Genomic DNA, 15,096 nt, shown 5'->3' on the forward strand with positions numbered 1-15,096 from the left:
ATGTAAAATTTTAAGCAATCTCCAAGTAGTTTTCAAGTAGCTGTGAAATTTTACATTAGTACCATGTATGTGTTAGAATTTTAATCCCTTTACATCTTGGTCAATACTTCATATGGAAGCTACATATTAATATTGCTTTGTGTTTGTGTTTTGCAATTTCCTAATGACCAATGATGTTCCGCATCTTTTCTTATGCTTGTATTCCATCTGTGTATTTTTTTTTTTTTTGGTGAAGTTTCTGTTTAAATCTTTTGCCCATTAAAAATTGCTTTATCATTGAGTTTTAAGGGTTTTATGTGTATATTCTGGTTACAAGTCCTTTGTCAATTATGTGATTTAAAAATATTTCCTTCTAATCAGGTCCTTGTCTTTCCTTTCTCTAAGAGCATATTTTGGGAAGAGATTCCTAATTTCAGTGAAATTGAATTATCAAATAGGTTTATTTTCACAGGTCATGCTTTCTTAGACATTTCTAAGAAACTTGTTCTGGATATATGCTCATAAAAATTTTCCTATTTTAAGAGGAGAAATCTGAGACTTGGAAAACAGAAGTGACCGTGCAGTTCACACAACAGGATTTCTGCTGCAGAACCAGGAGCAGAAATCACTTGCCCACGAACAGCCTCTAAGGAACCCACCTGCCAATTTGATCGGCTTGGGGTCCACCTCGGGAATTACTGGCACACTTCTGGGTCTGTCTAGGTGGGTCATGGAGGCACAGCACTGGGGTCTGTCTGTGGGCCCTGAGGGTCCCTGATCGCTTTTTCTCTGACACTGTGAAGCAGGCAGCCTTGCTATACCACACCCTTCCACCATGATACTCCTGCCTTGGAGCCAGCTGGCTGTGCACCGGCACCTCTAAAACCTTGAGCGAAATTGACCCTCTTCTTATTTAAGCTGTATGGGTTGGTTATTTTGTACTAGTAATTTGAACATTGACTAACACAGGGCTAAGTGGGTTGGTTGTCTGGTATATCTTTCCTGGTGTTTGCTATAGTTAAATTCATGATACTGTTATTATTAATATATGCTTGGACATTTGAAATTGTCTTTTGCTCATCCTTCTCATGTTTTATACAGCATTCCTTCCTCTGAAATGGTAATTGTGGAGTCATAACCCTGTAATTGTATAAACTGTGACCTTACACTCTTTGAATTCAGCACAACATTCAAATGGTGATGGCACTTTATACACAAGGTTTGTGAAAAACTTGAGCGCAGAATACAAACTGTGGCTATAGGGTGCTAAGCAAATGCTGTCACTGCTTGCATTCCTCCAGTCTTGATTAAAGAAACAAAAAGAGAAGTGAAATTGGACTCTAGTAAGCAAGGGTAAAAATACTAGAAGAAGAGAATCAGGAGGTCTTGTCCTTCGGATTATTTAGGACCTTGTGTCCCTGGTAGGAGTTTGGATTATACTGGCAGTGCATTCAGAACCCATTTCAAAGGAGCTGAGTAGGGGCCTGGTAAAAATCTGATCTTTAAGCAGAAAAAAAAAAAAGATTATTGTGTCAGCTCTACAAATTATAGCCCTGGTAAGGGGACCAATCACACTTATTGTAATAGTCTAGATGACAGCACATAGTGGCCAGCATGGAGGCAAGGGAAATGGATAAAAGTGAGCAGATAGGTGCTGTATGTTTGACAAGGAGAATTGTCAAATTAAGCTGATTTCTTCACTGGTGCAGAAACACATTCACTCATCTTTGCCTCTATAACTTTTCATGTTCTTTGAGCTCCCCCATCTCATGTTCAAAGTTTCATTGCAAGTCTCTGTATTTTTGTCCAGCGCTCTTTCAGAACAGTTCTGTTCTCTGAACTGCTAAAGCAAATGTGCATTCTCCAGTGATCTCCCATCTGTTCATTTGCCTGTCTCGTTCATAGATTGTTAAGCTTACAGATGAAAAACTTTATTTTTTATGAATACTTCTTTATCTGTGTGGCACTAAGCACAGTGGTAGGTCCACAAGGAATGGTATTTACCTAATTGATTAATAATATAGCCTCTATTATAAACATCATTCAATCAAACAACATTTAAAAACTCAAAAATTAACAGTTATAAGTAATAAAGTGTCAAGCATGGCCAACTGATTTATTCTCGTCCAGCAGCACAAATTTATTTATCACAATGTAGCTGAAGTAAAAAAGCTAGAATTTTCCAGGATAACAGGATAGAGTCCCCAGGCTGAGCCTCAGGTCATTCTTTCATGCTGTGTACTTGAACTGTAGCTGTAGCAACTGAGAAGCTGGAGGTAAAAGTAATGTGATGGTACTTTCAATCTTGAGGATCCTCAAGTCAACAACTTCTGACATTTGCAATCCTACGGATAACCTACTGCTATTAAGGACTGCTGGGCTATGTTGGGTTATTAATGGCAATGGAATACCCATCTATGACAAACTTAAACAAAAAAGGGGATACAAATGAAGTACTATTTTGTATCTGTACATACAAAATAGTTATGATAGACATACAGCTACTTTCTCTTAATTCAATGAGAAGAAAGGTTTGTACTAATAGTGTTTGGACAAGATGTCATATCTGTATCTTGCACTATGAATAACTACTATGAAGACAACAATATGCAATGTATTAATTATTGAAACTGGCCTACTAATCAGTTTTGAAACTGTCTGATTGTTATTTGTTTCTCAATAAAGTTAAAATCTTGAGGAGCCTATACCCCTGTCTTCTTAATGTTAAACACTGGTGAGAAAATCCAAGAGGATAATATGTGACTCTAGAATGTACCATATAGTGACAGAAAGTGGAGTGCTCTAAACAGGGTTAAAGAAAATTAGTCTGAGGCTTAAATACTGTGGAAAGTAGTTAGAAACCAAAGAATTATAGTGCTGAATATCTCTGTTCAGAAAGAGATTTCATATAAAATGCTAAACGTATTTTAACAGTTGCTCCCAACTTATTTGATTGTGTAATTTTCTGAAAAAAGCTATCTAGTGTAAGTATGTTTTGCATAAGTCTTTGTTGATCCATGGACAAAACAAGCCATAGATAATTAAAGTGAAAATTATATATGTATTGTCTGTAAAAAAATATAAAAGGGAGAAAAATCTACAGTTTTCCAATTCGCCATTAAGGGTCCTTTCATCTCATAGCTCACTAGCAAATTGAAAATATAAAGCACCTCTCACACAGAAAGTCAGAGAGCAAAGCACTAAAGCAAAACAAATACCAGTGATTAAGGAAAATTGAAAGCAGCAGTGAAAATAGGTTTCTTTAGTCTACTTTTAAATACAGACTGGGAACTGCAAATAACTGGGAATACGCAGTTGGTAATTTTTTTTTTTTTTTTTTGTCCTCATGATTCCATGGTGTTGAATACAAATAAGAACAAAATTGTTGCAAAGCTCAGCAATCCTTTTGAAAATATTTTAAACATCCACTTGAGTATTAATTTTAAAATCTCTTGAGTATTTTGTCATTTCTTAGAGTGACCAATTTTGACATGCTTCAGATTTATCTTAAGTAACTAACTTGAAAGTGTATGAAGGTAAGGAGAGAAATATTTGCAAGTTTCTGGCCCTTGTAGCATTAGTGTACAGCTTCAAGATTCCAGAGTGAGTATTTTATCCTGTGTTGAACAATACAGAGATGATTTCTCAGGGGACCTGTGACTCTTCAATGGGATAAAACTGAAATGTTTAGAGGCAGGGTGAAACACTTCACACTAATTTCAAGGTACGTGGCGTGGTCTTTGCTTCTCTCAGCATAACCATGGGCCACTGTTGATCTTCAAAGATTCTGACAGCTGAGTATTTTGAGAAACAAGAAGCAAATAGAAATTTTATAGTTCAGCTTTTTATTTGTACATTTGCTTTAGCATAGCTGTGAAAGAAAAATTGGTTTAATAAAATATCATTGATCTTGATGAGTAGATAGCAACATTGAAATATGTTTTAGTTTTAATTGAGAAATATTGAGGGTTTCTTTCCACCTATTTTCATTTCCTTCTCTTCTTGCTCCCTCATCTTTTGTCAACACCCTATTTTTTGATAGTAGCAGAGGGTTGAACCCCAGGCCTTAGCACTGAGCTGCAATCCTAGTCTTATTTTTAGTTTTTGTTTTTAGACAGGGTCTCGCTAAGCAGTCTAGGCTTGCTTTGAACTTGAGCTTCTACTACTTCAGCTTCCTAGTATGCTGGGATTACAGTTGTGTACCACCCCAATTTCAATAGTTATTTCTCCCCAACATTCCAATTTTTAATAGTTATTTCCACCTATAATTTCTCATTTCTTGCATGTAAGAGCTTTGAGCATGTATATGTTTACTGATTGATTGCCTAATTTACTGATGACAATAAGTCCTGACTTATGCACAAATGAAGATTAGAAGAGATCAAATAGGGCTTAAGAAAAGCAGGAGTAGTAAGAAATATAAGAACTTTTGTTTTTATTCCTTCAGTATTCTGTAGTTTCCACAGTTGTATATGTTTAGAGAGAAATTCTTAGTGCATTTCTTTCAAGTTTACAGTTTGACATAGTCAAAGGAGAAAGTGCCTGCTGCTCTTCATGTGAGGGAGCAGCATTTATGAAACTTGGCTGGGACCAGTGCAAGTAGAATTTTTGAAGGTATAGTGATTTTTTTTTATTGCTATTTATAGGCATGAGACACTTTTATCTGGTTAGTTGAAATGTACCTTATAAATTGTGAGTTCTACTATCAAAGACTATAAGTAGATATATACTTCATTTCTCAAGAATTAGGCAGAATTTTACAGATTCCTACATGTGATGAAAATTTCTAGGAATGTCCAAAACTTTCCAAAGTGACGTGACCTAGTAGATGTGCTTAATCTGTATTTAATTCCATTTTTCTGAAGCCAGTTTGCAATCCTCTTTCCTTATGGCTGTGACACTGTTTTCAAAATTTATCATCTCATTCACTTGGAGCACTTGTTCTGGTCCAAATGTTTTGTCTTCCAAGAAGTTATGTCTTGAACAGTTACTGTCCCTCACACTAGTGTTAGGAGATAGGGACTTTGGTCATGGAGACAGAACTCTTTTGGGATAGGAACTGTTCCTTTGTAAAGAGGTCCAGGAAAGCTCTAGGGCCCATCCATCACATGAGGACACAGCAAGAAGTCAGTGATTTGCAATCAGAAAAGGGTGTCACCAGAACTTGGCATTATAAGCACCTGGAAGACTTCATACTGGCTTCTAGCTCTCTGAAAAAGATATTTCTATTATTTATAAGCTCAAGATAAAGCAAGACCTATATAACAAGAAATGTAACTTTTGTATCTGATAAGGTTAGTCAAATCCCCTCAGAATTTAACCTAAAATCCTGCACCACAGTTTGTAGATCCTTTGTCAGTGTCAGCCATGTGGATAAGTCACAGCCATTGCTTGACCAATTTGCTCTTTGTGAGAGCCTGAGAGAATGTTTTCTCTCCATGTGACTCTCCTTAGGCACACTCTACATCATGGATCACTTTTCTCTGTGGCCCCATAATCTCCTTGATCAGAAAAGTTGGGACACAACTGAATTACATAATGTTACAGTACAGGTTCTCCTATGTCCTGAGTCTTTAATGACTTTGAAAGGCTAGGGCCACAATATTGGCTATCCTTGCAGTCCTTCTTTTTTCTGATTTTTGGTCTGCAAACTTCAGAGGTTAGCTGTCTAGAAGAGAAGCTTATTATTACCCTACAACATATGCAGTTGGGTTTAACCTAACTATCTGTCTGAATATCAAACATCTTAGGCATAACATGGAACAGGTATTTTCCACTACTATTATGGACTACTGGACTATATTGGGAGGTTTTGCTGAATTCAAGCACCTACAATATTTAAATGACAATGAAATGCCCTTCTTGGACAAAACTAACCAAAAAAGTGGGGTAGAAATGAACGACACTTTTGTATCTGTATACTCAAAATAGTTAGGATAGATATACAGCTCTATTCTCTGAATTCAATGAATAGAGAGGTTTGTTGTAATAGTGTTTGAGACGATATCATGTCTGTATCTTGTACAATGAGTAACCACTAAGACAACAATATGCAATGTATTAATTATTGAAAATGTGCTAGTAATCAGTTGTGAAGCTGTCTCATTGATATTTGTTTCTCAATAAAATTATTTAAAAATAAATAAAAAATATTATTTATAAGCTACCCAGTCATCAAGATTTATGATAGCTGACAGAAGAGACTTACTAAATATGTACATTCTATACTTATTAGAAATGTCCTAGGAAATTCTGGTTCAGAAGGTTTGCTGTGAGACTTGGAAAGAATTTAACAAGGCTTCCAGAGGATTACTAAAACCAAGCAATATCACTGTAAAGCAATGGCTTTCAACCTGCCAATACTTAGCTTTAAGTTAAAAAAAAAATTTCCCGTTCCCCTAGTCTCACCTCAAAGTAACTTAATCATGACTTCTGATAGCAGGGGCCACTGTTACAGCAAGTATCTAGATGCCCCTCAAAGCCTTGTAGGTGGAGCTTTTTCAGAGGTGGCTGCTTCTAGTGTATGTGATGCTACTAGGAGGAAGGGTGCTAAGATTAAGGGTGTGAGTGTTACTCATCCTAAATAGCCCAGATAAGGTATAAAGAACACAGAGAGGCTCCCGCAGAAAGAGGAAAAGTCACTTGCCTCTTGCTTGCATTTGCTGTCTTCTGCCTCGCCTGAAATGTTTTTTCTCTGCCATAGCCCTCAGCTATTCTCCTGCTTTGAAGCCAACTGATTATAGACTGAAACTTGTACAAACTGTGTATTGTGTCCCAGCAATGAGAAAAGTAACTGAAATACCTGCTTAAGTGGAAGTGTACATATATTTTAAAGAATTCTACAGTAGCTTTATATGTAGGCTTGAGAATCATCATTTTCAAACAATCCTCTGGTGGATATTACAATAGCTTCTTGAAAAATACTGTGCAAGATAAACACTTTTACCAAGTGTTTCTCTAAAATAAAAGATACTGGATTTTAGTAAATATAAAATCAGAACATTTCACTATAGGGTAGATACCATATAGGGTCAATTTGAGTATCAGATATTCAATATTTCTGCGATGGAATTAGTTCTGCTTTAGCCATTTTAAAAAATGCTACCAACATTTCATTTGGACCTTTAATCATGTATAATTAATTCTTATAACCCTGTAGGAACAGACTGTGATATGCAGATAGGATGCACATTATCCAGTAAAGTAAGTAAAAGATATGTGAAACAAGATTTGAGGTTAATTGTGGTAGAATTTAAAATGCTAGCCATGAACAGATTTAATTATGTACCTATATATGTATCTTTTTGCTTCCAGAAAAGAATCTGCACAGCTGTATTTGCCTAGATATCTTCAGTGTGGTGCCTTATAATTATACACCTTAGATTTTGGAAAATGTTGAAAGAACCAGGTTCTGATCTGGATAATGGCACAAGTATGTTGGAAGATTATTATACTCCTTGGTTCCAGGGAGTTTAGCTTGATTCTTTCAATGAACAACACTGTAGAAGGAGATCCAGTACCAGATGGTAATGTTGGCTAGGAGTGGTTTTCTCACCTATATTTGGCAGCCTAACACTGAAGTGGTGCTTTGTATGCCTGGGACTTCCAGTCTGTACTACTCAATGCGAGCATCAGGAAACTTTAGGAGGTATAGATGCAATGACACATCTCATTAAGGGTCTCACAGCTATGAGCATCTGACATCTGTGCTGAAAATAGGAGTGAACACATCCTGCAGTGGTTATAAACTCGCATGGTATGTTGTCTTATAAAGGAGAGATGACTGAAAAATCATGTTTTGTGGGCTTGTAATTTCTGGGGCATTTTTGACATGGACACATAGATTATGAGTTAATGGACTGCCCATTTTAAAGACAGCTTACCATTAAATATATTCCCTCTGTCTCAACATTAAGATAATGATTGTAGCAGATGACCTGTTTATCATTTAACAGTAATAATAGCTATTATAATTTGAACACCTATGATGCACTATGCTACTTCGTATATGAGCAACAGATAAACAGCCCTCTGCAGTGTTCCCATTTTGTACTTGAGGAACTGGGGGCTCTGAGAGGTTAAGGAACTTGCCAGAGGCTGTGAAACTCCTAAGTGACCCTCTCTGGCTCCTCTCTGGCTGCCCACTGGGTCTCTGTCCATCTTGTTGCCATTCCCAGCACTGTGTTCTGGAACAGATTTAGCATACATTTTTACAAGCTTCAACAAACTGATATTCATAATAATTTTCCTTTTGCCTAATATTTAAAATGAAGGAAGGAAAAAAAGCTACAAAACTACTGGTAGATTCAGTCTTCAAGGAGCTTACCATCCAAACAGTTTTCCCTTGTTAAAGAATAACACGGTGATTCTCCTGTGCATTTTGAGATACTTTAACTTTAGGTATCAGAAGCACTGCAAGCTGCAGACATTCATTTTCACCCCATTCTCCATCCTCCTTCTCAAAGCCCTGAAGCACAAACCCACTGGGAGTCCCCTCTGCTTCCCAAAGGAAATATTTCATTCATATAATGTCTCCTTTGTAATCAACACTGAGAAATGTCACTTTGATTAAACACAACTCTGAATGACTAAGACCACAGTACAATAAATTCTCCAGAGCTATCTTTCAGAACAACAGATTGCTCTCCGGTCTTAATCCTCCAGAGTCTTATTTAATCAAAATGATGTTGCTAATTAAGGATTAAAACCTCTGAATAGAATAAAAAAGGATTTTTCTTTCTCCTTTGGGCAGGTCAAGGAGGCAGAATTTGCTATAAGGAAGTAAGGGTCCCTTTCACCTTTGGTAAACTGCATTGTTCTTTGACTTTAGGACTTAATCCAAAATGGGACTGATTTATAATTTTAATATAATGAAATAGAGAGGGAGGGAGGGAGGGAGGGAAGGAGACAGAGAGAGAGAGAGAGAGAGAGAGAGAGAGAGAGAGAGAACTTGGGTAGCTACATGTACCTAAAGATTTATTAAAAATCTTACTTAATTTAATACTATTAAAAGGAATTTTCTTTAAATATTTTGATTGTTGCTTTTATCCATTGGTAACACTAATGAAAAGACAAGAAAAGATGTTGACAACCCATTTCACAAAAATAAAGGGAAGAAAAGTCTTAATGCATTGTGTCTGTCAGCTTTCCATGTCTGAGACAAAATACCAGAAATAATCACTAAGATTTGTACTAATAGTGTTAGGACAGGATATCATGTCTGCATCTTATACTATGAATAACTACTATGAAGGCAACAATATGCAATACATTAATTATTGTAACAGTCCTGCTAACCTGTTTTGAAACTGCCTCATTGCTCTTTGTTTCTCAATAAAATTAATAATTAAAAATAAAGATGAAAGTTCTATTTTACTTTGTGCTTTCAGAGCTTTCAGTTCATGGCCAACTGGCTCATTGTTTCAGGGTCTGTGGCAAAACATGTCATGTTGGGGAACAAGAGGGGGAGCAAAGCTGCTCACCTGCTGGTAGCTGAGAAGCAAACAGATTGAGGGGAAGAGGCTAGGGATCCTATATGTCCTTGTAGGCCACACCCACAATGACCTAACTTCCTCCCTATAGGCCACACTTCCTGAAGGTTCCACTGCCTCACCACAGGAGTAGAGGCAGGAGACAAACCTCAGCACATGGGCTTTTGGAGAATATTCTGATCCAAACTATAGCAGCACCTCACATGTATTTCACACTCATTGATGAAACACGAAACCCAAGAGAAATTCTGCACCAACTTCTAAACTTTTTTTTCACAATTAAAGCTCACTTCTTTCTTGAAGTGCTATTACGAAGTAGAAATTCATAACTTCAAGAATATATAAACTGATGAACTGTAAGAAACCATTTGAAGGGACAATGATTCAGAAAGAGAGTTTAGTTTTCATGAAAAAATTATTTCAGGTGTTAGAGGAAATGTGAGTGAAAAACCAAGGTACTGGCTGATGCCCACAAAATTGTAAAATATTTTCCAAGTTTCTTATCCCTGGTTTGCATTGGTAAAGACTTCACATTGACTATAATACCCTCTTCAAGTATTTTACCATGATATAGACATAACTAATAGTAATAGCTACCATTTTTGATCATCTGTGTGCCAAGTTCTTTGCCAACCATATATATTTGTTGTTTCTGCTAAACCTTTCAGATATAAACAAATGTAGGTAAAGAATACATGACTCAGATAAGGGCATACGGCTTGTGTTAAGTACAATTGAGACTTCCATGCAGGCCTATTTGGTTCCAAACACATTTTCTATTTAACATAACAGATCATTTTACATCTTTTTACTTGGATAAATTCATCAGTGTGCCTCAGAAAGACCCTGATAAGTTCCACTCGTCCGTATCTGCCCTCCCAGTTGCTATAACCATTGACTGAATCACCATCATATCATTGCATATACCTCCAACCCAACAACAGAGACCATAACTGCTATCAAAACTAACCAGAAACCAATGAGAAAACCCAAATAGAAGAAGTGTCGTAATTAATCAGCACTTAATGCTTTCTGAATCAGCATCACCTACCAGTGAAAAAATGACGTTTGTTTCTTTGATCCACATTCCTGAAGGCCATAAGCACCCAGTGGACAAACAACGGCTCTGATTCCTCCTGTGCCCAGGCAGATGGCCAGCAGTGCCACAAAAAATAGCCTGTTCTGCTCCTTTGTGGGTATGTTGTTTACCACATGGTAAGTGCCTAGGTAGAGATCTTCCATGGGAAAAGCAACTGCGGACAACAAAGCAGTGCCTGCAGGTACAAAGAAAAGGAAAATACATCTAGCATTGACCCCTGGAATCACCAAATTGTATCCTAAAGGTTCTTTTTTTTCCATAATTATATTGGGAAACAAATAGCAATGAGACAGTTTCACATCAAATTGGTAGGACAGTTTCAATAATTAACACATTGCATACTGTCTTTCTAGTGGTTATTTGTTGTACGAGATGCAGACATGATATCCTATTTACAAACACTATTAGAGCTAATCCCTCTATTCATTGAATTAAGAGAATGCAGTTATATATCCTAACCATTTTGAATACACAGCTACAAAATGGTTATTCATCTGTATCCCCTTTTTTGGTTTAGTTCCATAATTTAAATATTATAAGTGTGTAAACTCAGCAAAATATTCCAAAATATTCCAGTAGTCCATAATAGTATTGGGTTTTTGACATGACTAGCAATGTCAGAAGTTGTTGACCTGAGTCCCCTACAGCTCAACATAACAATATGGCTTTACTTCTTATACTTCATTTTTACACTTTTCTGCTGGGTGGTTAAGACCAAGATAAAGCAAGACCTATGTAATAAGAATTGTAACTTTTGGATCTGATAAAGCCAGTCAAATCCCCTCATGATTTATCCTGAGACCCTTTACCTCAGACTGTAGATCCTTTGTGAGTGTCGGTCATGTGGATGAGTCACAGCCATTGCTTGACCAATTTGCTCTCTGTGAAAGCCTGAGAGAATGTTTTCTCTCCATGTGACTCTCCTTAGGCACACTCTACATCTGAATTAAGCTATTAATCATAATTTTCTATACCATTACCATTAAATTACAGTTACTTTGGAGCATTAAGTCAAATGGGTTAATCACTTTCCTCTTTGGCTCCATAATCTTCTTGATCAGAAAATTTGGGACACAACTGAGTTACATGATGTTATAGTACAAGTTCTCATATGGCCTGAGTCTTAAGTAAGGCTTTTCCTTTGATAGTAGCATTATTATGTTATTGTCTTATTAAAGTGTTTGAATTAATCATTGCAATTATGGGAGTAGTCTGATTTTGCTAAGTGTGAATTTTTTCATTATATATCTTTTTTTTGCTTTTTAATCAGTATATTAAGAAGACATTCATACATTTTAACAATTGCTTAAATTCTGATACTCAGAATAAGCATGTAAACAAACATATAATATTTTTAAATATACAAGTAAAGCTATTCATCATAATTTGCTATACCATTACCATTAAATTACAGTTACTTTGGAGCATTAAGTCAAATGGGTTAAAGTAAGCCTGTAACATACCTATGGAACATCTTATATTGCACATGCAAATTACCTTTCTGTGTAGTCTCTTCACTTTAATTTCAAAAATTACCCAGCTCTGAAGTCTCAACTCAAGCACTAATCATGGTCCAAAGAGAAGGGAAAAACAATGTAACTAGGAGTGGTTAAAGGTTTTATATATATAGGACTGCAATCCTAGAAATGCAGGCCCTTAAGAAGTGGCATTGTGATGTACGCCTTCTCTAGAAAGGTATGAATCCAGAATTCTTGGGTCCCCTTCTCTTGCCCAAAGCTTGAACTATCTTTTCTCTCAGAATGTGTAAGCAAATTATGTTATTTTAACAACATTGAAACAATGAACAAATGCATCATATGAAACTCTAAGATACATCTATTATCTCCAAACTTAACCTGGAATAGAAAGCCACTGTTAACATTGTTATTTGTTTTTAGTAGAGTGATAGAAAACACAATGATCTCAAATATTGCAAAAGGTTATTAAACTTTTGAAGAAAACAACTATTTTTTTCCATTTCTACTTCTCTTTCTCCTTCAGTCCTTTCTTATTTCATTCCTCACACAACAAGATGACGCCTTCCTCATAAGTACAGAAGTGAGAAGGTTGGGGAGACAGGTATGGCCCACATTGCACAGCACCAGTTGGAAGAAAGGACATAAAGTAGCAAGGGATGGCTGAATGTCCTTATACCCACCTTCCAGAAGCCACACCTGATGACTTTATTTGTCTGATAAAAACTAACGCTACAAGCTCATGCAACTTTCTAAGTCTCTATGATTTGCAAAACACCTTCACATACTCCATTGTTTCCTCTTGGAAAAGCTTTGTCACGTCAGAGGATAGACTTTATTATTCTAATTTGTAAAAAAAATGAACAAATATTCAGTGAGGTTAAGTAATTCACCCAGTGTGACAGAGCATCTCAGTTATAATCTTTTTCTTGGCCTTTCTACCTCCCAGTGGCCAAATCAGCAAAAAAGTTTGAAATAGCATTTTCGCCAACTATTATAAAGGTAATAATTCTTAGTTCTGAAAATTGTAAAATTGTAGATCATACAAAATAATAAAACTGTCCATAATTTCACAGCCCAGAGATAAACTTTACCATTAACTATAATTACAAATAGATTTTATTTAAGTAACAGTGAAATTACACTTTTTTCACATGACCAACTGATATAAAAAAATTTTAGTATTTCCATTACATTCTTTAACAACATGATTGCTAATGATGATGCAAGATTCTATTATTTGTTGTAGGCTCCCTCTTTAGTTACTGTAAATGATTATTGCAAAAAATATTCTTACACATTAATTTTGTGCGCATCTTTGATTATTTCCTTAACCTAAGCTCTTAGTTAAAGATATTCATACTTTTATGTCTTTCTACTGCCACTGATGGATACTCCTTAAAAGTGTAGCAATTTAATCTTCTACTATGAGTGTATGAGATGGCTTTCATCATGTTATCAATTTTTTTTGGTTTGCCAATTTGATTAGTAAGAAAGTCTTCTCTATGTTGGTTTTGTCCTTCAACTTATTACCTTGACACTAATATCCTTTTGCATGAATTCTTATATAGTTGTTTTATGTGGTTAGTCTTCTCAAACAGACCGTAAGTTTCTTCTAGATAAAAATGAGGTCTAATATTTCCTCCCCTCCGCAGTAGCTTTGGCAATGTGAGGAATACATATGCTCAATTATTATCAGCAATAGATTTACCTCAAGGTCTGACCAGCAAATGTGGAATCAACCATTCTCCTTTTCTCCTCAGTCCAGAAGTGGAACTTGAAACCTGCCTAGGTAAAGGGTTATGCCAATAGAATTGTCTGAGAAGCTAATATATGCAGCAACCATTAAAGGACACAACACTGTTAGTGTGTGTGATACCTTTGCATAATTTGGGCAGGCACTTCCATCTTTCAAGAAAATGTCATAGCATATTGAATTTGTTAGATCAAAACTTTACTTCTGTGATAAAATTGATGTAATAATAAAAACATAAATCTATAACATGTACGACAAAAAGCCTCTTCTCTGATTTGTGCTTGTGTCCCACATTATCAGTATGCCGGTATTTGGCAGCTGTCTATAAGGCATCCTGTTGTGTCATATTCACCATTGTATGAGGGGATCCCTGGTTTTTCTTCTCTGGGAGCAATGAATCTATCACAGAAATTGGTCACGACAGACAATTATATTAAAATAGTAAATGCGATCATATAAGTATGATCCCAGGTGGCTATATAGAGAAAAACTAGTAGTAAACACTACATAGTCTTGAAAAGACAGATGGGCTTTTCTGCTCTTAGATGTGGGTTGAAAAAACATGGGAAGGTGACAATGTCAGGCAGAGAGAACTTATTTAAGATTAGAAAAGGAGAAAAGTAGCTGAGAAGTTCAACATGGTCGAGTCGCACACTGAGGAGTCTGGAGAGGCAAATATAGAGAGGATTTAAAGGCTTTTGCATGTGAAATCAATAAACTTGCTCTTTATAGTGTTTTTATTATTTTTTATTCTTATGTATTTGGTACAGGGTCTACCACACAGATCAGAGTTGTAGTGATCCTCCTGTTTGCAGCTTCCCCAGTGCTGGGATTACAGGCATGAGCCATCACACCTAGTCTCAGTGGCTGGCTCAGTGTGCCTGGGTGCAGGGCCAGCATTGCATGTGATGCGAGGGATCGAACCCTGGTCCCTGTGGTTGCCTAAGCAGACGCTTAGTCCACTGAGCTATCTCACTGGCCCTAGAGTTTTATGTTTTAGGTAATATGGCCAATATATAGATTTCTTTTTGCAGAAAGTCAATGTTTGTAGGATACTATTTGGACCACAGGCAATCTGACAGCCCAGAAAGTAGCCCACGATCCAGAGGAAGAAAGTTGCATTTTCTTCTCTAAGTTTACACTAATTCTGATAGGAGACACATTTCAGATAGAACCTCTGATGTTTGATGGCAAGTTAGAATCTGATGGCAGGAGCCGGGGAGATGGCTCAGTGGAATAAGTGCTTCCCTGGCAAGCACAGGGGCTTGAGTTCAATCCCCAGTTCTGCAAAAAAAA

General features: G+C 36.5%; 1 protein-coding gene across 1 annotated transcript in view; it reads right to left on the bottom strand.

Moving 5' to 3' along the window:
- Positions 1 to 15,096, bottom strand: part of Slc15a5 (solute carrier family 15 member 5) — a 101,422-nt gene that overhangs the window by 79,279 nt on the left and 7,047 nt on the right. The window contains exon 2 of the mRNA XM_004626099.1: positions 10,522 to 10,744. Within this exon, the coding sequence (XP_004626156.1) occupies positions 10,522 to 10,744 (223 nt within the window). The remainder of the gene's footprint in view (positions 1 to 10,521; positions 10,745 to 15,096) is intronic.

Source organism: Octodon degus, unplaced genomic scaffold (assembly GCF_000260255.1).
Source record: "Octodon degus isolate 3935 unplaced genomic scaffold, OctDeg1.0 scaffold00012, whole genome shotgun sequence".
NCBI classification, from domain to species: Eukaryota; Metazoa; Chordata; class Mammalia; order Rodentia; family Octodontidae; genus Octodon; species Octodon degus.